The 21587-nt window shown below is 44.0% G+C and overlaps 1 protein-coding gene across 1 annotated transcript in view; it reads left to right on the top strand.

The window, feature by feature from the left end:
• The window catches only part of LSG1 (large 60S subunit nuclear export GTPase 1), a 374602-nt gene that overhangs the window by 163133 nt on the left and 189882 nt on the right, over nucleotides 1-21587 (top strand). Inside the window, exon 8 of the mRNA XM_069618580.1 lies at nucleotides 9134-9469. Within this exon, the coding sequence (XP_069474681.1) occupies nucleotides 9134-9469 (336 nt within the window). The remainder of the gene's footprint in view (nucleotides 1-9133; nucleotides 9470-21587) is intronic.

The raw sequence follows: 21587 nt of genomic DNA, 5'->3' as shown, positions 1-21587 counted from the left end.
ACCTCCCCCTTTAGTACAATCCATTCGATTATGTCTAGAAACAACTTCGGCCACCCTGTCCCTTTAATAGCCTCACCTCGTTGCGGGTTGTCAGGCATATTTTCATAAGGGTCAGGGTCTAGCTCCTCCTAGTCTTTAGGTATGAACTCCTAATGTGGATTTATAGTATTTCCCGCTCAGAACTTCCCCACCCCCTCCTCTGGTCTGCAATGTGTTTATTGTGCGAGTACCAGTACTTCACATGGCAGTAGTGCTTTAAAAGCCGCCTTCTAGGCACTGTTTTTTCAAGTACCCCATGCGCGGAGGGAGACGCTATGCAAGTTCGTTTGTTTGTCCATTCGCCATAATCTAGAGATTCCCCCTAACGAGGAGGTGGTTTGGGTTGTGAAAGACCACTGGCAGAGTGCTTGCTAGCATCTTTCGATAAAGGCTTGGCAGGAGCGATGCCTCTGGCCTTTTGACCCCACATCACCATATCCCCCTTTTACTTTTCTTTCCTTTTGTGCAACCAACTCCTCTACCCTACCTGACTTTCGGCATTTCGATTACGGGAGTGTGGGGGGTTCTTAGATCGGTTACCGGTCAATAAATCAGCCCCTCCTGATCGCATACTAACGGATCGTATGTCTTGGTAAAGAGCATCATACAAGAACGGTTTGCTGATGGGTGATTGTAACACAGTAGCTGACTGATTAAAAGCTGTATTATGTTTGCTGTCTATCGCTGGCTTTATCAACAATGCCTTTCCATTCCATGTTGCTGTGTTGTCATCTATTTTTTTTTTTTTAATTTATTTATTTGACTTATATTCAGGAAAAAACCCTGTAATTTTGTCAAAGAGTGTGGCACAGTTTTGTCCTGCAGTTTGTTCCTCTTGGTTTCATCGAAAATGGTTTCATCGAGAATGGCTTTCCACAGATCCGACTTGTTAGAGTGCTTGTAGGAGAATTCCGAGGTCGTCTGACTATAGGCCCACTTGCCTTACTCTGCTGCAGTAGTTTCAGTGGGCTGGGCCTCGTTTATCTGTTTGAAAGCGTTTTCGAGTAGATTTGTCATGGCCATTGTCCACCGAGTGGCTTCACCGGCGATGAGTCTGTTCCACAAAGTTTCTTCTTGAATCATCCAATGATTCGTGATCAGCGGCGATAGGTAGGCGATTCTATTTTGTTTCGTGCAGGGACAGTTTAGAATTAAATGTCTAATCGTTTCCACGGTGTCTGAGATTTTACATAGTCGACATACCTGGTTTTCCACCATGTTTCGAATGGTGAGTATTTGTTTGGTTTGTAGTAAATTTAGTCTTGCTTTCATAAACAAATATCTTTTTTTCTTGTCCGGGAATTTGCTCACGTATTTCATTGGTACCTTTGGTTTGTTGAACGTGGGTGGGAGATGTTGTAATAGTTTATTTTCTGTTGCTGCCTCTATTGTTTTAATCCAATCCCTTTCTTCGAGTTTCCGTTTGATTTCATCTGGATTTTCTTTTAGGTCTGTTTCCGTGCACAGTATTTCAGACAACCTTTCCTTTCTAAATTCTGCTCACTTCTTGAATAAGATGCAGTTTCCATTTTCAAGTTCTTCTTTAATCAATGCGTAGATTGTCAGGGAGTCGGCAAGGATGATTTTTCTGAATAATCTCATTGCGCTGACGTCGACTATCGAGGCCAGGGATATTAACCCAAGCTTCCTTCTGAAAGCCGTTATTGCGGTTGATTTGGGAAGCCCCAGAACGGTTCTCCAAACCATGCCTTCTATTTTGTTCCAGATGTTCTCCGGGATACAGAGTGATGCTTCCGTTCCACATGTCAGCGAGGGCACCAATTTCATTTTATAGAAATGTATTGCCGGGGTTAGCGTAAATTTACCAAATTTCGTATCCAACGTTCTCATTTGCGCTGTCAGTCTCTTCGCTTTGTCCCAGAGTGCTACTTACATTGCTTTATCTGTTGGTGTGTTGTCTAATTCAAATCCCAGGTATCTGATGTTTACTTTTTCAATTTTTGTGTCGTCTAAGAACCATGACTCCGTTGTTGTAGTTATTTTCCGTTGTTTCTCAAGGGTCATGATTTTTGTTTTGTTTTTGTTTATCTCCAAGTGATTTTCCTCTAAGTATTTTGTCAGGTTTGTCAATTTCCGCTGCAGACCCACTTTAGTCTGATCGATCAGAATCACGTTGTCTGCGTATAGGAGGCGAGGAATTGTAGTTTTTCCTAATTTTGGTGGAAACGTTCTGATCTTGTTTTCTGAGTACTGCAGGTCCCCCAGAAAGTCGATAAAGAGTGCGGGTGCAAGCGGGCAACCCTGTTGAACACCCCTTTCAACTTGTATTTCTTCTGATAAGGTTCCCTGTTGGTTTAGCTTTACTCTAACTGTTGTGTTTGAGTGAAGCGCGATTAGTGGGTTGAGCACTGATCTGGGGCATTTCCAGGCTTCCAATTTTTTCCATAGCATGTTTCTGTCCACTTTATCGAATGCTTTTGACAGATCTACAAATGCTAAGTAGATTTTTGGCGCCCCTTCTTTGACTGACTTTTGCTTTAAAGATGTTTATTATCAAGATGTTAATTGCTATTGTTCCATTTTTCTGGAAGCCCGTTTGCAAGATGTCTTTGCACTCTGCCGATTTTTCCCATATCCTCAGATGGTCCAAGATGAGAGAGGAAAAGATCTTTCCTAGGATATCTAGCAACGCGATCGGTCTATAGTTCACGGGGTCCTCCCGGCTGCCCTTTTTATAGATCGGGACGATGATTGCTTTAGACCAAGACTTCGGAATTTCGTGTGTTTGTTCACAAATGTTAAATATCTTTCCAATTAGTTCTGACCATTCCTTCGGGAATTGCTTTAGCATTATGTTTGTTAGTCCATCGGGACCTGGTGCTCTAGATGTTTTGAGATTTCTTATTTTTGCTTCAATGTCTTCTGCGTTCGATGTCGTCACCCATGTTGTGTTTTTTGTTGTTTCCAGAGGCTCTACCGATATCTGGGGTTTGTCAAACTTACTCGATAGGTACTCCATCCATTTTTCTTCTGAGACTGCATTTGTCGGTGCTAGGTTGGGTGAACAATTGCTCTTTGATTAGGGACCAGAAGTCACTGGATTTTTTGGTTGTTAATTTTCTCATCATTTCTTCTGCGTCCAACTGGTATTGTGTTGCTTTAGATTGTTTTCGCCAGGTTGTATATCTTTTTATTTCACATTTCCAATTTGCCCAGTCTTGTTCTGTTTTTGATTTCCTTGCCTTCCTTTTTAGTTGTCGGCCTAATTTCCTTTGTTCTACCAGCTCTTTGTTGTATGCATGGTTGGGTTGTGAGGCCGCTCGGTTTCTAGTTCCTATTGGTTTTTGGTAGGTTGCAAGGAGTGGAAGGTAGTTTGGTTTCTCGCTTAATTTAGAACGAAGGTTTGCTGTTGCTTTTTCTTCCCAAGCTGATTTTATTTGTTGGATGTTGACTTCCGTTATTCGTAACCGAGTTTGTTGAACGTTAGTTTCGACTCTGGTTTTATATACAAGTTTCGTTGGTCTCCAACCACCCCACGTGAGTGAGTTGTGATCACTGTTGATCGTTTTTACAACTTTAAAGCTGACTGTTTGCTGCCAAGGCGGACGAGATGAAAATGTAATCTAAGGTTGCTTTTGATGCTCCCCTTTCCCAAGTGGGTAAATTCTGTTGACTTGGAAACATAGTCGCTATATTTTGTAGGTTTCTGGAGCTAATTACTTCCAACCAGGCTTTTCCGCGTTCCAGTGTTGAGTTCTTCCACGTTCTCTCGGTTACTTTATTACAGTTGGCGTTGAAGTCGCCGCATATCATAATCTCAATTTCGTCAAACTCTTCGTAAAGCTGATCAATGGTTGAGCTCATTGAGGAACAGAAGACTTTCGCTGGCATACGCTGCGGGTTCCAATAGCAATTTATGATTGCCAAGGTGTTCCTTTTGGCCCTCTTGCTTTTCCCCGTGGCTGGGGACCATGTGGACAGGGTCACCAGCATTTCGTATGCTTCTCTCCATTTCTTTGGTGGGTCTAGACCTAGGCCGTTTTTGATGGCTGTTAACAGGCCAGACGATGGTCTTCCTAAAGGACCCCTAGTTGCAGCAGAGGTTTCCAAACAAAATCCATCCAGCATTGGTTTCTCCAGTAACCACGTCTCTTGCAGACATAAAATATCAAAGGCACCCAGATTCACGTCTCCTGGCGTTGTTAAGTGGTTGTGCCCTCTGGTGTTCCAGGATCCTACAATGTACTGGTCTTTGTCGGGCCGTTTCTCAGAGGGCGTCGCTGCATTCTCTCCCTCGAGACTCGGCCCTTTTTGTTGCTATTTGAAGGCTTTCTTTGACCAGGTAGATGTGAACCAGTCCCACGGGCCTCTCATTGGGCGAGTGTCCTTTGTTTTGTCAGCGGACTTCCGCTCTGGTGTTTCTACACTGTCAAACCTGTTTGATTTTTATGGTTCAACCTTTTTCCCACTGTTTCTGTTTGAACTTGTTTCGTCTGGTCGCTTGGTGTATTCCGAGGCCCATCGTGGATGTGAACTTGGTCCCTCGCACTTCAAGGTCCCTTCCAGGTCGAACGGTGCAGGTCTTCGGCGGTGTTTCAGGTCTTCTCGAGCATTATCATCCTCCCTCCTTCTATTCCATCGATTCTGGAAATACCGTTGTTCTGTTTTGGAATGATAATGTATTCTATGTTTGTTGTCTGTTGTTGTTTTTTGGACTTGCTCCTCCTGCTGCGGCTTTGTTAGTTCGGTCAGCCGAAATCCCATCGATGAGAGGTCTTCGAACACCGATTTGTCCATGTGTGTGATACTCTCAGCTTTTACGTGTAAGTAAGATTTCTCAATCTTGCCCTTGTGGTATGGCTCGACCAACACCAGATCTTTTGTTCTCACGCCCCTGAGAGTCTTAGATTTTTTCAAGATCTGCAAGATAGTTGGCCGGTTTAGGATTAGATTGACTTTTTTGAAGTCTTGTTGCTCTAGCTTAAACAGGCGAGTTGCGCCCTTTTCTGCTGGTTCCATTGTCTCTGTTACTCTTGAGGGCATTTGTTTTCTCGGGCTGCTTCTACTTCTTGAGGTTTGACTCTGCGGCGTATAATTGTTGTCCTTCTGAGTTTTACTGGTTCGCACTTCGGCGACTCCTTTGTTGGATGGGTTCTCTCTGCCTTTTACTACTTCCCATTTATCCTCTTCGTCGCTCGAAGCTCTTTTTTCTTCTATGTTGCTTTTTTCTTCCATCCTTATTTTGGTTGCAGGCAAGGAGGTAGCCACCTGTGTTCTACTGACTGTTTGAGTTTGTTCCTCATGCAATGAGGCGTTCATCAACGACGACTCCAACAAAAAATCTTCCGCCGTCCTCGGTGACCTCCGAATGGGGGGCTTTGACGGGGACAGACCGTCCAGGATTAGGCACTCCTCTTTCTTCACCTCTGCTTTTTGTTTTAAGGTTGGCACCCGAGGTCCCATTTGAGCGTTGCTATCCCAGGAAAGTTTACGTGGTGCACTCGATGTTACTAATTTGTTTTTGATCAATGGCTGATTTGCCGTGTTCTTTTCTGTATTGGCCACCTGCGTATTTAGTCCTTTACACAGGTTCTGTGGTTTGACTGTCGCGTGCTTACCCACTGCTAAGTCTTGGGTTACTACGGAGACGATGTTTTGTTTCTCCAAGAGTTCTATTTTTCTTTCCAGAATCTCGATTTTGTTTTCCCAGAGCGTTTCCTGAATGCCTTTTTGTGCTTCTACTGCTGTTATGTAACTTTCCACATGGGACAGTTTTGCTATCATGTTGGTAAGGATTGATGTGTTGTCCTGCAACTCTTCTTTTAGTGCTTCATATAGCTTACAGAAGGGCGCTAAGACAATGGACATTGCCGACATAATTGTTACCATATCAGGATTCTTGTTTGAAGAGTCTTTATGAATTGCCATGGCAATGTCGCTTAGCCGGCGGTTTTTTGATAATTGGACTTTTTCAGTCCTTTTTGATGTGTCTGGGGTTTGGAGGCCTGGGTAGTCCATTATGGAGCTATTATCCTGGTCTATTAGCTGTCGACCCATCCCGGTGGCTCTCGGAGTGCGTATCAGCTCTTCGTTCCTTGTTATTAATTCCGACGTGTTTTGAAGACCCTTAGTCAGATGCGGTTTCGTCCATGTTAACGGCTGATCTTTATCATTCATCGCTTCGAGTGGTCTTTGTGTTACCTTCGAAAACGGGCTTGGGGTACGGTTTTCTTTTGTCATCACTGCCTTCCCACCCTTGTTGACTTCCGAGGATGTTTGCAGCTTGTTATTTTGTTCCGAGCTGGTCTTATCGGGGTCCGATGTGGGTTTCGTGTGCATTGACTCTGTGTCTCTGATCTGAGGATGGTTCACCCCCCTAGTCGTAATCTGCGTTCCATTAGCTATCTCATTGCTGTTTTTTGCATTTTCTAAGGTTTTCGGTTGGATTTCTGGCCGCACGGTCTTTGAGGGGGTTTCATCTGTTTTCCTTAGATTCGACCCAGACGTCGAGTCTTGCATCACTTCCAGCATCTCTGCATCTGATACCTCTGAGTCCACTGTCAGTATTCGTTTATGTTGCTGGGTGAAGAACGCTTTTAAAGGGCAGGTTAATGTAGGTAAGGATAGCTTAGTAGTAGAAAGTCTTTTTTTTTGGATGGTCTTTCCTTCCTCTGATTCTGTGATTTACGTCTTTCGTATTTTTTTTGTTTATTTGCGGTACAGGTTTCTTCCTGGGGGTTTGGTTTTTCTTGGATTTCACTTTTTTCTTTCTTTGTTGAGTTCGACCTGTCTTTGTTTGCTCATCTTCTGTTTCCTTGGTAGAGTCCTCTTGTTCACTTAGTCTAGTCGATTCTCCTGATGTATAACACTCTGCAAAGACTTCATCACTCTCTCTTTCTGAGAGTGATTCACCGGAATTAATCTCAATAGGTCTTTTATTGATATTTGTTGAGAAACGGCCCGGTTGTGTCGAATTTGATCGATTAGGCTTGATGTTCTGGTCAATGGCCTGGACTGTATTTGAAGAATGTATCATTGCTTTGATGATAGAAGACATCTGAAAAATATCCGTTTTGGGTCCAGAGTCCAAAAGTGCAGATGATAAGTTTGTTTTTCTTTGGTCCATAGTAGTTTGATTTTGAAGGTTGATTGCCTGTAGCGGCTCCGTGTGTTGGCTGCTGTGGTTATGGAGTCCTTGCAACACAGGGGGGTTAGAGCCCAACGAGATCTTCCTTTTGACCGTTGAGGTTGGGCCGCTCTCGTCTTGGGTGCTGAGACTTGTTAAGGCTCTCTTTTGTATCGGGACCCTGTGTTCCACTGGTCTCTTCAACTCCTCCAGTCCCTCGAATCCGGGCTCTGATTGTTTTGCGTCACTTTCCCGTGGGACTTTCCCGCACGAGATTACACAGCCTCCATCCTCCCCCACACACCGATCCCCCCCCTCCCGTCCCGCAGTCTGGGCCCCGTGAAGGGTCCGCCGCTGGCCGTCCTCCGATAGCTTCAGCGTCTTCCCCACTCGTCACCAAGATGGTACGCGTGCCCTTTGCTGCGGTGCAGTCGGGCGGGCGGGCGCGTCTGTTACTTCTTTCGCACTGTGTGCGCCTGTCACCTCAGACTCGCTGGACCTCGTCTCCTCCTCCATCGCTGGCCGGACTTCTCGGGCTTCACTCTTGCCCCCCCAGAAGGGGGCGTGGCGTTTGGTGGATCAGAGGACTTCTGGTTTAAGACTGGGAGAGATGACTTCGTCACCCACGTAGTAGGTAAGCCTGTTTGTAAAAGTTTCTGCTGTATTTTTGGTAGAGGCTTACCTCTGGGGTTTCTTGGCTTTGCTGGTCGTAAGTCCTCTGATGTCTTACTGTCAACAGACATCAATGCCTTTTCTTTGGTGGTCCGAATAAACGGCAACAGTTCTTCCACCTCTGACGGTTCCGGTTGGCCCCCTGATACCGGGGCTGTTCTGGAAATTTCTGTAATCACTAAGAGAGGCTGCACTTCTGTCTCCATTGCACGCTTGCTAAGCGTCTGCAGCGGACTGCTGCAGACTGGCTCCACCTCGGCTCGCAACTCCGCTCATCACTCCGCGGTGTACTGGCTGTAATAAGGACTTCCTTGCACAACGATGTGGTCAGAATGCACGACTGCTGCAGACTGGCTCCACCTCGGCTCGCAACTCCGCTCACCGCTCCGCGGTATACTGGCTGTAATAAGGACTTCCTTGCACAACGATGTGGTCAGAATGCACGACTGCTGCAGACTGGCTCCACCTCGGCTCGCAACTCCGCTCACCGCTCCGCGGTGTACTGGCTGTAATCATCTATAAGAATTCGAATGCTAATTGCTGACAATTGTCAAAATGTACTATGAGAACTCCCCTCTCGCTCAATCCCCCACCTCTCCAACCCCGTTGTTGGATGGGTTGGCAGGGGAGGGTGGATTGTCAGTAATGTGTGTGGGGTTGAAGGGCGGAGCTAGGTATAGAATAATGAGGATGGCAGATGCTGGCTGCTTTGCATAACAACAAAGTGCATTTTGGGAACGTAGAAATGACCACCAATTTGTCAAATATGTCTGCGAAAGTAATGTATGTATGCAGTCCTTCAGAGCATGTAATGCACAGTGGGTTGTGGTGATCATTTCATTTTTCACAATCCTCGCCCTGACAGTAAAATGTCTGCACAGTATGAGACACATATACTCGACCATTTCATCTTTTGTGGTTGAGCTGGTGAGTAAAATACGTTTTTCCAATACAGCTCGTAAATAAATTGCCTAAAGAGCACGCGCTCAAATAGCCAACAGGATAAATTGCAGTCGGGGGCAGATTGTTTCCTCCACATGTAGGGGTCTCCATGGAGTGGCGCTCCAGCAAGACCATTTTTGCCAGAGCTCAGCTCCATCTTATTACTGTCCAATTCCTCCCCTGCTTATGCCAAATCTAAAAATAAAAACCTTTTGAAGAGCGAGGCCTGCACTGAATATGTTTAGGATACAAAAGTGGAAAAGGCAAAAGTAGCAGTATTGTTTGTGTTCAATCCTGAGTCTCCCTCGTGCGTCACTTGGCTCCATACCCATCATTTTTATTTAAAGAAACATATTTATTTACATTTAATTCATCTTGTATTTTTTCTATCAGGGAGAGGAGTCTGATGATGCAGTTGAAGAAGAAAGTGATTCTGAGTCCGAAGGGGTTAGTGAGGAGGAAGACCAAAACTTGTGTTCCAGTGACATGCAAGAGGCTCATACTGAAGAAGATGAAAGTGATGAATACGAGGACTGTGTGGAGGGTGATGACTGGCAGACCTGCTCTGAGGATGGAAGGTCTGACGGTGAAGACCAAAGTCGAGCAAAATCGAAATGCAAGGCGATCAGCAACTACAGCCACCTTGTGACGAGCGAAGAGTTACTCGAGATCTTTAAGGGTATACACCAAGGAAAGCGGATTAAAGAGGGAGAGCTCACAGTGGGACTGGTAAGTGTTCCACCCGTTTTCGTTTTGTTTAAAGTGTAATGTTTTTGATTAACATTTTCAGAAAAACAAGCTTTTGGCAAATTGCAGTTCCTTTTTTTTTTAAACATAAAACCTGTGTATGGAGGCATGAGAGAGATTGTTCTAAACGTTTAATTTGTGATTTTGCTGAATAGAATGGCAGAGGTCAGTTCTGAGGTACTGTTGTACCAGTAATTTTTAAATGTGTTTTTTTTTTTTTTTTTACTTGATCTGAATGACTTGATTACGTGAAGAAAAAAAATGAGGTAGGTCCATCTCAATGCAGCTTCTTACTCCATTATTCAGTTTCACTTACTCCTACTGCGGCTCCTTTTCCACTCTGTACCACAAGAAATCGATTGTGCAAAGGTGAGCAGGTTGTTAAGGGCACTGAAATTGCAGACTGCGGCGATATCAAATGTACTTCTGACAAGAAAAAGGAGCGCTTTTCAGACCCAATCACTAACTGGAACATGAACGCAGATGCACATGCAACGATACAGATAAAAGCAAGTTTAGATTAATTCTATAAGCAAAACGTGTTCGTGCCTTCTTTACTACATCTTTCACCTCATATCAGCCAGTAAATGTTTCCAATTTTCAAAGATATTCCACTCCCATTTGTAATAGCCTTTTTCTATTCTGACCCCACACATTTAGATGACAAGTCTGGCCTCTTTTTAAGTCTGTGCAGTTATTGCCTGGTAAGTAGCACCTCAACAATTAACCACATATGGAAACCTACTGCCCCTTTTTATATACAAGAATGTATTTTCTGGATATTTAATAACAGCAAATGTTCAGCTTGTCCCAGTGATATAGGCCCATAGGCATCAAAAACACCCAATGCATATTTGCATTCGGGAATGATCCCAGATGCATATACACAGCCATTGTGCAAACCAATGTTGATTAAAAACCTCTTTAGGCACGAGGGCCTCACCAACTTTCAATCTATATCCCAGCTAACCTATTTGGCAAAACTGCAAATCAAGTCTGTGATGCAAACCCTACAAGAGCTTATGCTGTGTCCGCTCATCCTGGATTTTAACTTAGCAAGAGTACGGAGCTGTTAGGTGATTTTTTATCAGCTCATAATGGAATTGGGTGTGTACTTTGTTGAGGCCTTAACCCATCACCAAGTAATTCAATAAGCAACCACAGGAGCAAAGGTTGAAACGGGATTTATTTCCATATAGCTATGCAGAAATGGACTGAGAAACTGCATGGCCCTGGGACAAGGATAGGCTCTTACACAATGAACCGTATACAGAAAAGGTGGCAGGTTACAGTAACAATCGACTTCCCTAACAAAACATCCTCTTACTCTGAGGGTTATAGATTAACTGCACTGAGCGACACCAGTACAAGTCCACTCCTCCTATCCACGTGATACAGATCACCCACTGCCTTTGGTGTATCTTTCCATTATCCATAAGAATTGTGTCTTAACGGCCATGTGATTACTGTTCGTGGTTTCGGGCAACAAAACACCCGTTCATTAGTGACGTCTTCTGTGTTACTAGTCGTATGAAAGCAGTTTGCTGGTTTTCTAATAAAATGTGTTTGTACTTCTGTATTGTAAAACACCCCTTTGTTAGTGATCTCTTATGCGTTACTAGGCATATCTGTGCCCTGGGTAGAGCTGCACACCCTTATTGGCTACTGTATATGTGCTATCCAGTCAGACTATTTATGGTGCCATCTTTACTGCCATGGCTGTGTTAAGATGGATTTCTGGACTCTGACCTGGTGGCAGAGGTTCAGAAGGCCAGCCTAGTTTCTTGCAACAGGGTCCCCTCCTGGCCCAGCCAGACCAATCAAGGTAGCATTGGCGGCAGTCAAGACTAGGTCTCATGAGGGGTGAGTGTGATCGAAAGTCCACAATGTGCACACACAGTAAACGACACCACAAATTACTCTGTCAGATGTATATCAAAAATACATATACATTTATTAAAGGCCTTTTAAATCAAACACAAAGTGAAACCACAGCAGTATTAACAAAACCAACACACTATACTAGGAAACATGCATACAGTAACTATTGGCCTAAAGGAATATTAATCGAGGGCAGATCCACAACCTGTAACCGAAAAGGGTCAGATAGTGCAAATATACTTTAGGCAATTCTTCAATAGTCTCAACCCGAACTAATAGCCTGTTCAATCCCTACAAAGTGTGGCGCCTTGTGCTCAAAAGTACGTTCAGCACTGCAGCACTCGTTCGTGCCATAAAGTACACAAGGGGTCTCTTTAAGGGGCTGTAGTTTTGCAGGAAGGGGGGTAAGGCGGTGAAGAATAGAATTCCACTATTCAGGGAGGGTCTCCACAAGAGGGCAGAGCGATTTACAGAAATTGGGAATAGGATGGTAGCACAGGCTACCCTAACAAAGGAGAGGGGCCCTTAGGGGACGCTGGTGCTTAAAAGTCTATGGATGCGCCAGGGGCCACCGGTAAGTGATGCAAGTACTCACCGACCCTCGAGGCACTCCGGGATAAAATGCGCCAGTCAAGTCCAGTTTGCTTGCAGGTTCGAGTCCAGCAGTTGCGCTTCTCTCTGGCTTTCAGGGGCTGCGTTCTGGTACCTCAGTCTGTGGAGGCACAGTGGTGATTTCTCAGCTTCTGGCACAGGGATCGGGCCAGTTCCACTACAGCTCGTCTTAGGGCACAGGGGGACACAGCGGCAAAGCACCCACGAAGCTAGTCACCACAGCGGGGTGACACGGGTACCGCGTAGGCTATGATTCAGGCGGACTCTCCTAATTCACACCTATGAATGCTAGGTGTATGAAACACGGCGGGAGTGTGCCTTCTACCAAGAGCTTAAGGTTCCTCAAGTCTCAGGTCAAAACTCGAGATGGTGGCGGTTCCAAGGCAAAGGTCCCGTACGTGCTGGTTAGTTCACTGGGCGGTCCAGGAACACTTACAGAAAGGCTTGTTTGCAGGTTAAGCAGGAGGTACCGAGAGTAGTTAGTTCCACTACTCCGAGTCGAAGCGCCCTTGGAGGCCTTCTATGATCGATGAGAAATCAGGGGACAACAGCAGGGTCAGGGTGCCAAACCTTACAGCGCGTCACCAGCGGTTTCACGGTTCTGCTTCTTCGGTTCAGGATACTTGGCTCCTTTTACTAAGTTCTGTGTGAACTCAAAAGATCGACCGGGAATAGGTCTAGAGTGCCTTCTCTTAGCCAGAATCTCCTTCCCGCCAAACGAAGAGAAACCAATTTGAGATCTGCTCACATTCAACCATCCCAGACGTGGACTAATCGCAGACCACAGTGGTTCCAGTCCTCCCAGCATACCAGACATTCTGGCGCCCAGGATGTGTATTGGAACTAGACCGCTCCAGCCCACATCCTGGGCGCACACACCAGGCATGCAGAAGCCCACAAAATCTTCGGTTTGCGCGGGGGTCTGCATGACCAAATAAGAAATGTCCCTGGTCTGCTCGACCTGGGGAAGGCAAAGGGACAAAATGACTAAAGGACAGAACAGAGGACATTGTGGCATAGTCATTTTAGGCACTGGCCACTGTCCTGGGCCAAACGTGGTTTGGACCATAGAAAAGACTCAAACATGCTTTAAAAGTAACTGCTGCCACCAGCTCTGAACAGCGGTTTGGTACTCTGTGGGAATATCTTTAACCCACCTTACAGCTGGCTACTTGAACTAGTGCTAGCCTATACTTTCTATATTAGCCTGTATTCTCTACTTTGTTTCTTTCCTTCCCTGATGACAAGGTTTATGATTAGAACCCCACTTTGGATCAACACAAGAGAACATGTATACATGAATACTGTAGAAATTGTGCAGATTTCTACACCAAAATGTGTGAACACTGTTACTTTGTCTTTGGGTTGTTTTTCTATAAAACTGAGAATATGATGTAATATTTCACAAACAGTACTAACACATCCTGGATTTATACGCTGTGATGTGGTCTAGTACTGTGTTAAAACTTTGATATTCATACCCTGTTCATTTGTTGAAATATGAATAAAATAGGTGTAAATCCAGTCAGAGGACTAGACCAGCTAAATAAAAGCAGCTCTTTCTGAGCACGAAAGTGGTGTCTCAAGATGTGTGTATGGAATCTAGTTCCAGAGTAAAATAACCCTATTACTGGATACTTGGCTTACTCTTGAAGCACTAATTCTCAATGACAACTGATACAGGACAGTAAATACTCTAATTAAGAAGAGAGTATATAACATTTGATATGTGGTTGGAGCCCCCCATTTTGTTCTCTATTTTGCTCTAGCTCTACTTCCTTCCACATAAATAGGGCTATCCCTTCTGTTACTTACCAGCTCTGTCCTGGAGACACTTGTACGAATGTACAATACCAAATTGGTGAATACCAAAAATCCTTCAAGGGTGTTTAGGGCCTTAAAAATGAGACCCCAGTGCACTGTACTGTAAGGTGCATTGTGTAAAATATTATGTAATAATTAATAACTCTGTTTTGTTGAGTCTAACAAATAATGAAGCACCGAGTGTTTATGCTCAGCGAGCGAGAGTTTATTTTAACAGCTGCACCTATTTAGTCAGTTTAGTGTAAAGACACCCTCTGAGCTGAATTCTCGTTCAGTCTGTCAATTCACAAAGCATTTAAATACAAGTTGGAACACAGATGACTTTTCCACAGTTATTCACTTTGCTATACTTATACTGCAGCCAGGATCTCATATTCCCTGCTACAGCTGCTTGCAGCTATTTTAACATTATCCTGTACATGATCTAAGACCCCAAAGCCCAACAGCTACGACTTGGCAAGGACATTCTGTGTTCGCAGGATGAAGCTATTTAAAACATGTTCACAGTGAACTGTTTCACAAGAGAATGTACGTTAAACACTGGCAATAACGTCAAATATAATGCTTATTGCTAACAATCTATCTTTTAAAAAAAACATTCTATATGTACTCATTTTAATCCCTGAACTTAATCTTCCACATCTATAGTGAACATCTCCCGAAACACATCATTTAAGGTGGGTCTTTGAGATACTTGTGATCTGAGACATGAGGCAAATGCATGGCACAGGCAGGCACACAATACATAAACCTATAAAAAGAAACATAGGTAATAGAACAAAAATATCTGAAAATAGTTTCCACCCAAATTTAGTTATTAAGGACCATAAAGATCCACCGATATCTAATGTACCAGTGGGGAAATATGCCTGGCCTGCAATGCTCTGGAGATTATTAATGGCATTCCACACTAAAACAGAAGGGTCGGGCATAAATGAACAACAAGTTCCTTCGAAAATCTGACAAATGCCTCCTTTCTCTGCCAAAATCATATCGAGTGCTTCTGTAATGCTACAAGGTGTAGAGCTTTTAACTCAATAGTGATGTTAAAAAGGGCATCTGGTGTTTCATTTATAGTGGTTTCTAGCAGTCGTGACAATCTGCGTACATCTCTGGAATTAACATACAGGCCATACCATGGAACGATTGCTTTAAGGATATCTGCCATTAACTGTAGTCCAGTATCATCTTGTAATACATAACGCTTTTGCCGTGGGGGAGAAGCCAGTGGCTATCTTTCACTGTCAAAGCAGGCAGCACAAATCCCATAGGACATCGGCCTGTCCAGTTAGCAGTTAACCAAGAATACGCATTAGTAGCGCAAATAAAATACACTGATTCCCCTATATAGAGAGGGTCTTGGAACACTTTAACTGGCAAGTGCAATGTATAGTTACAGTTCAAGGTAAATATCCTTGGACCATCGCTGGAGGTGCACACACTGCCTAAGACAGTGCTGGTTCTTAAATGGAGAGTAGGTGCATGGGAAGGCAGTTGAGAGGCTTGATTGCTGTATGATGATGCATTCATAAGAAAAGGCCAATGCTGCCATTCCCTTGGAAAAAGGTCCATTAAGGGGAAAACTCCATTAGGCATGGTTACACCCTTATAACCTTCCTTTTTAAGAAGATTCTCATTAAGATACTGATATGGGATTTCTGGATTGTGGTGTTTGCTGCCACCTATTTTTGCACATCTCCTAGCAAAAGGGGGGTCCTCTGCTGGGCCACAGCTATATACAGTGCATAACATGAGGTGGATAATGGTAGTGGGAGCTGCTGTAATGGTAGGCCTTCACCAGCATAGGCTGGGTAATTTAGACCAATATAACAATTACTTCTGTTGATGATTTCATGTGTGTTATATAGCAGTGAAACAAAAGTGTTTTTCTCCATAAATTTCTCCTCGTGATATTTTTGCACAGTGGATAAAGTAGGCATGGCTATAGTGGTATTGGAAACAGCTGGATACACAATATATTCTACCAAAAACCACCCCCCAGTAACAGTGGTAAAAATCAACATTGCATAAATAAGTTTTGATTGTGTACCATTTTTTTTTTGTTTCCTCTTTGGATGAACTGTTATGGAGTGATATAACGGCATTCTCTTGACATGGCATATTGTCAACCACGTGATCGGTAAGGCAAAGAAACAGGCTGAAATAATATTGCCATTTTATGGATCACTATCACTAATCACACTGCACATGTCACAATAATGGTTTGTGCTCAACATATGATATGATATCCTATGAACCTGTTAACAATTGCAGCCTTGATAAAGACCCACATATGGTCGAAACACGTGGCTGCACTTTTTGGTGAACTACACATTTTCAATAAAACATTAATAATATGTAAAGCAAAACGGGTGGACTTTACCTACTACGCCCATAAGTGAATGAAGTCAATGCATATATTTAAATGCACCAACGCCATATGAGTAGAAACGCCAAACAAATTGCACATACCCATACTTTGGGCAACAAGAGCACGGGCCATATGATTTCTACCAACCGGCTGCTAGTGTAACCAAGTACTGAAAGAACACAACAAGTAAGGCGCAGCAACTATTGTTCCTAGTGCTCTTCTCTCTTTCTGGACCTGTACCTAAGGAACAAAGGAGCTGCTGCCACCACTTACTACCAGAGAATCAAGAATGGCGGACTACATCCTATCCAGGAATGAGGACATCAAGTCCCTATTTGCCCCGAGGAGATCAACAATACATGCCTTCCCACCGCAACCAAAAACATTATGGTACAAATTTATTAAACTGGAAAGATTATGCACAAGGGAGATCAACAAGTTCTGGGAGAAATGTACACTCCAACCTTATCTCCAACATGATAAAATACCATGGGGACTCAGGATAATTATTTTCCTGTATTTCAACAACCCAGAAGACGCCGACCTTGTGGGACTCGAACGTAACTAACGGCTCTAAGGTCATGCTAGAGCTTTTGATTGAACACGCTGAAAGAGAGCACAAGAGGCCGACCACAGCCATAGATACATTGAAGGAAGAAATGGAAGCGAGCAATGCTCCAGCAAGCTCAAAGGAGAAAAACTACAAAATGGTGTACGAAATACTTAAAGCTCACCAAGATGAGGTAAAAATATGCAAGTGTTGCAAATTCTCAAGAGACGACATGGATTATCGATATGACAGATTCTTCACATTTCACACTAAATACGTCCACTACAAATCCTCATCAAAAGAAAGCACCTTGAATAGCTCTCCTCAGAGCTCTGATGTCGATAGTGATCTGGAAAACAATAATGAGGAGTGACCCGACACAAGCAGAGGCACAGAAGAGACAACCAATGAATGGGCCACAAAGTCAGCCAACAAACAAAGAGGATATGTTTTTTTTAGATCAAATAAAAAAATACAAAAAAGGGAACAAACCCACGCACACCAAGTGTGTACGGTTTCAGGGCCTATAGAAACAAATACGACAACGGCAAGTCCAAGCACAGAGGCAAAAGAGGTGGAATCAAGAAGCCACACAGCCAAAAACAAAGGCATACTGAGACTCACCAGATCAAGGACACAATTGCAACAAAGGGATCAGAGATGATGAATCTGGTAATGAACCTATCCTGACACACATTAACGAACGCCGAGACCACCATGCTCAACAGAGGTTTATCATTTACACTGACTAACAACTTGAACTACACCAACGCACACATTAAGCTTTGTAATAAACTAAAAAGATCAAACTGAAAACATATTTCTCCAAGAAGGTTGACTGGAAACCTAAACAAGTAACCAAACCTACAATCAGTGATGTGACAATGGACATCCTTGAACAAACACACGTACTGGTCAGTTTACCATGTACGACTCCAGAGTATGAACAAAAAAGAGATCAGTAATGCAAGACCTTGACATTGAAGAATGTACTTGGAAGAACAAAGCGCACAAAAGGAAATCAACATTCACCCCTAATTTACAGGGGGACAACGCCATTGAAATCTTTTCCAAAGCTGTTGCCCGAAACCTGGAAAAAATGGAAACTGGAACAGGAGCAGGAAAGGACACACCAACCTGAACAACCTTGAACTTCGGGCACTGAAAAGCTTGAGAAGTAATCCGGACCTAATCATCAAAGAAGCAGACAAGGGGGGGTAATATTGCTGTCATGAATAGGGAAGACTACATCCGGATGGCCCTGACGCACGTCCAAACACTAGGATGTTATGAAATTCTATCAGCTAACCCTACCACCAGTATCCAAGAACAAACACCCCCATTAAGAAATGGCACCAGAGAGGACTATTAACGGCTGATGAGGCGAGATACATTAAGACAGATCATCCAAGGATTCCGACCATTTACTTTCTACCCAAGGTACATAAACCATACATCAAAATACCTGAAGGAAGATCGATTGTGAGTGTAATTGGATGGATCAATGAACCAATGGCGAAATATGTCAACAGTATCATAGAAAAGGAAGTCCCCAACATACCTGCGGGATACCATACACATGCTAGCAGTTCTGCAAAATGTGAAATGGGAACCTGGATACCTACTGGTGACCTTAGATGTTAAGGCACTTTACACAGCGATGGAGCATACACAGGCCCTGGATGCTATAGATTAGACATTCTCAAAAGCTTCAGCATCATACTATTCACACCTAACCATGACCAAGGAGATCCTGGAATTTTCCCTTGCAAACAGTATTTTTCTTTTTGATGGTACATTCTATAAACAAAAGAAAGAAATTGCAATGGGGGCAACGTATGCTCCAGCAATTGCCAATCTGTTTATGAACAGATGCATGCTTTCAGTGATGACAACTACAACAGACATATACACAATGGTATCGATTCATTGACGATATTCTACTGATTTGGACCGGTGGCAAACAAGAACTGCTCAAGTATAAAGCATACCTAAACACTAACAGCTTTGAGATAGAGCTGACTGGAACAGAGAATGAGAACATGATTGACTTTTTGGACATTAGAATCACAGTCACTACAGATGGCATTGAAACCAGAACCTTCAGAAAGCCCAGAGTTTAACTTGGTCCTCTTGTCCACAAGCTACCACAAGAAGAATGTAATTGAGAACATCCCAAAAGGTGAATTTATCAGGGCACGTAGGAATTGCAGCATGATGGGAACATACCAAGAAGAATGTGACTTACTACAGGGCAGATTCTTGGAGAGAGAATACAAGATATCCAACATCAAAACTGCGATCAACAAGGCAAGCATGATCCCCAGGGACAAGCTACTTAAACCCAAGCCCAAGAATGACAGATACCAGGTAGAAAACAGCATTAGATTTGTGACGGAATACAATGCTGGCATATTCTTCGAGTAGCTAAAGACATACAAGAATGGGTCTCTCATGAACCCAAAATATCCTACTGCAGAGCACCCACCTTGAAACGCATATTGAGTCCCTCATTTATGGAACCACAGACAACCGAAACCACCAATTGGCTAAAAAGGCAAATCAAGCCGGTTTTCCATAAATGTGGTACGTGCGTAATGTGTCCACATGCATTTCCCACCAAGACTGTACAATTTGGCTTGATCCAGTTCATTAACTGCAGGTCGGAATATGTAATCTACGTAATCGTATGTGTATGTGGTCTGAAATACATTGGGAGCACTATATGGGAATTACATACGAGGATAAGGGAATACATCAACTTATTGAAAACAGCAGAAGCGAGGTTCCCATTATCCATACATTGGCAAGAACGACATCAGATGGATAACCGGAAAGGCATCCAATTTGTCATACTGGAAATGATTAGAAGCGACGCAAGAGGTGGAAACTGGGCACTGAGACTTCGCTAGAACGAAGCAAGACTAATCTGCAGAACAAGAAACACGGAACATGGCCTCAGCACAGAGCATGAGTTAAACATATTCCTATGATGAAATGACTCCTGCTTGACATCTGTATCCCAAAGCTTTTGACCCTGTTCCAGGCAACTTCACCTTGTGATCTTATCTATTAGTAATGGTGAATGTGGGGGACCATGAAACACAGCACCCGCGCATCACGTCTGAATTTCCCCGCCCTTCTAATCACACCCCCCACAACCGACTGAATCAGGGCGTACCCATCCCAGCATCAAATCTGGGTGATGACCTTCTGCTACACAGCCCCTGACCATCTCTGGCCTGTGCATCCGCATCTCCTAGTGGTGCACTAGCAAACCTGCCTTCCCTCTAAGGCCGTATGTGGGGTCCTTTACCCGAATGATCAATATGACACCAATGCATCCGCATCTCCTTTTGGTGCATTAGCCAACCCTCATTTACTTTACTCCTATCTATGTGGTTTTTGCCGGGATGATCACTATGACACATAAGTACTTTCAGACACCTCTACCGGGCGGCTGGCATCAGATGGGCATATCCCCTATCATGGCCTGTCTAAATACATGGCAAGCCAGTCTATCGAAATGTGTTTACCTACAGTACAACCAGCAGAACACACACAATCCACAGAGCATCTACATTCAGACCTTTATATTCTTATCCAAAGGCTCTTATCTGAGTAAGATCATACCAAACTTCTCCTAAATATCAATATTTGGCTGGTCCTACCAGCACAGCCCCCGGAATAACAATTCTTAGCTGGCTTATTCACCATGGCACCGGTAGCATTCACGCTCCATGGTCACCTCACCATACCCATTAGGTCTATGGTGCCATACCTTTAAACACTCATAAACTCGCAGTCCCCACCGGGCTGAACTTATTTAGCTGACTCACACGACCGTGTCAATAATATTGTTCAGCTGATTTAACCACTGCAGCCCTTTATAACCTTATTTATACGGTGCAATCATCGTGGCCCAGTCCTGATGATGCTTATCATTCATATCTTCGCTGATGAGCGTTTGTGCACCGTACCCTTTCTCAGATGCAGGCTGAGAACATGTGGCAGAACCACCCAACCACTAGCAAGGATGCTTTGGCCAATGAATGACCATACGTTTCAGCCAATCAATTGGCTCTTTATATTCTCCTGACCAGGAGTACTATTCTCACTGGACAGGCGGCAGACTCCAGCAATGAGCGAGTAAGCAACGCAGGCAACAGTTAAGCGGGATGCCAAGCCCATTCCTGTTCCCCTGTTACAGTCTGTGTCATGGGAGACACTAGGCCGCAAACTTTGATCTTGACCCCTCTGCCTCCAGTATGCACAGCAGTACTGGCAGGGGGTGGGGGAGGGTGTCCCCGAGCATCCGCGCCCTTTACCAGATGAGATATTTTCACTCACCCTTAGTGGTGTAACAATGCAGAGACCTATTACAGCCCCCCAACTCCATATCACCAGCTTATGATCGCATCCACGGCTAGCCGCCGGGCACTTATTATTTACTCATGTAGGCGACAGCCATATGTATTTTGTATGGATTATTTTGTATATATGTTTTGGTACTCTGAATATTAGCCCCCTACTTCATTTCACTTGTAATACGCTTACCATGACGAGTTCCCCTAACAAATACACGGACCAGCATGCGCTGAGATATTTCCACTAGGCACTATACCGGCTACGCTCTACGGCTTCCATCTGACGCAGCACCATGCAACCCCGAATATACTTAACTTTTGTATAATCTCACGGCCCCAGGGCCCTCCACGGGATGATATTTTAGCCTTTGACACACTTCCCTGGCTGCCAGGCATATTACTAAAGCAATTTACTCGAACAACTCAATTGCCTAGGTGCCACATATACACCACATGCCACCTTCTAAATCTCTACTCATGAAACACCTCAACCCT

Source organism: Ambystoma mexicanum, chromosome 10 (assembly GCF_040938575.1).
Source record: "Ambystoma mexicanum isolate Mex_15411 chromosome 10, UKY_AmexF1_1, whole genome shotgun sequence".
NCBI lineage: Eukaryota > Metazoa > Chordata > Amphibia > Caudata > Ambystomatidae > Ambystoma > Ambystoma mexicanum.
Note: the sequence above shows the minus strand (reverse complement) of the source record. Positions and strands in the feature narration are given on the sequence as shown.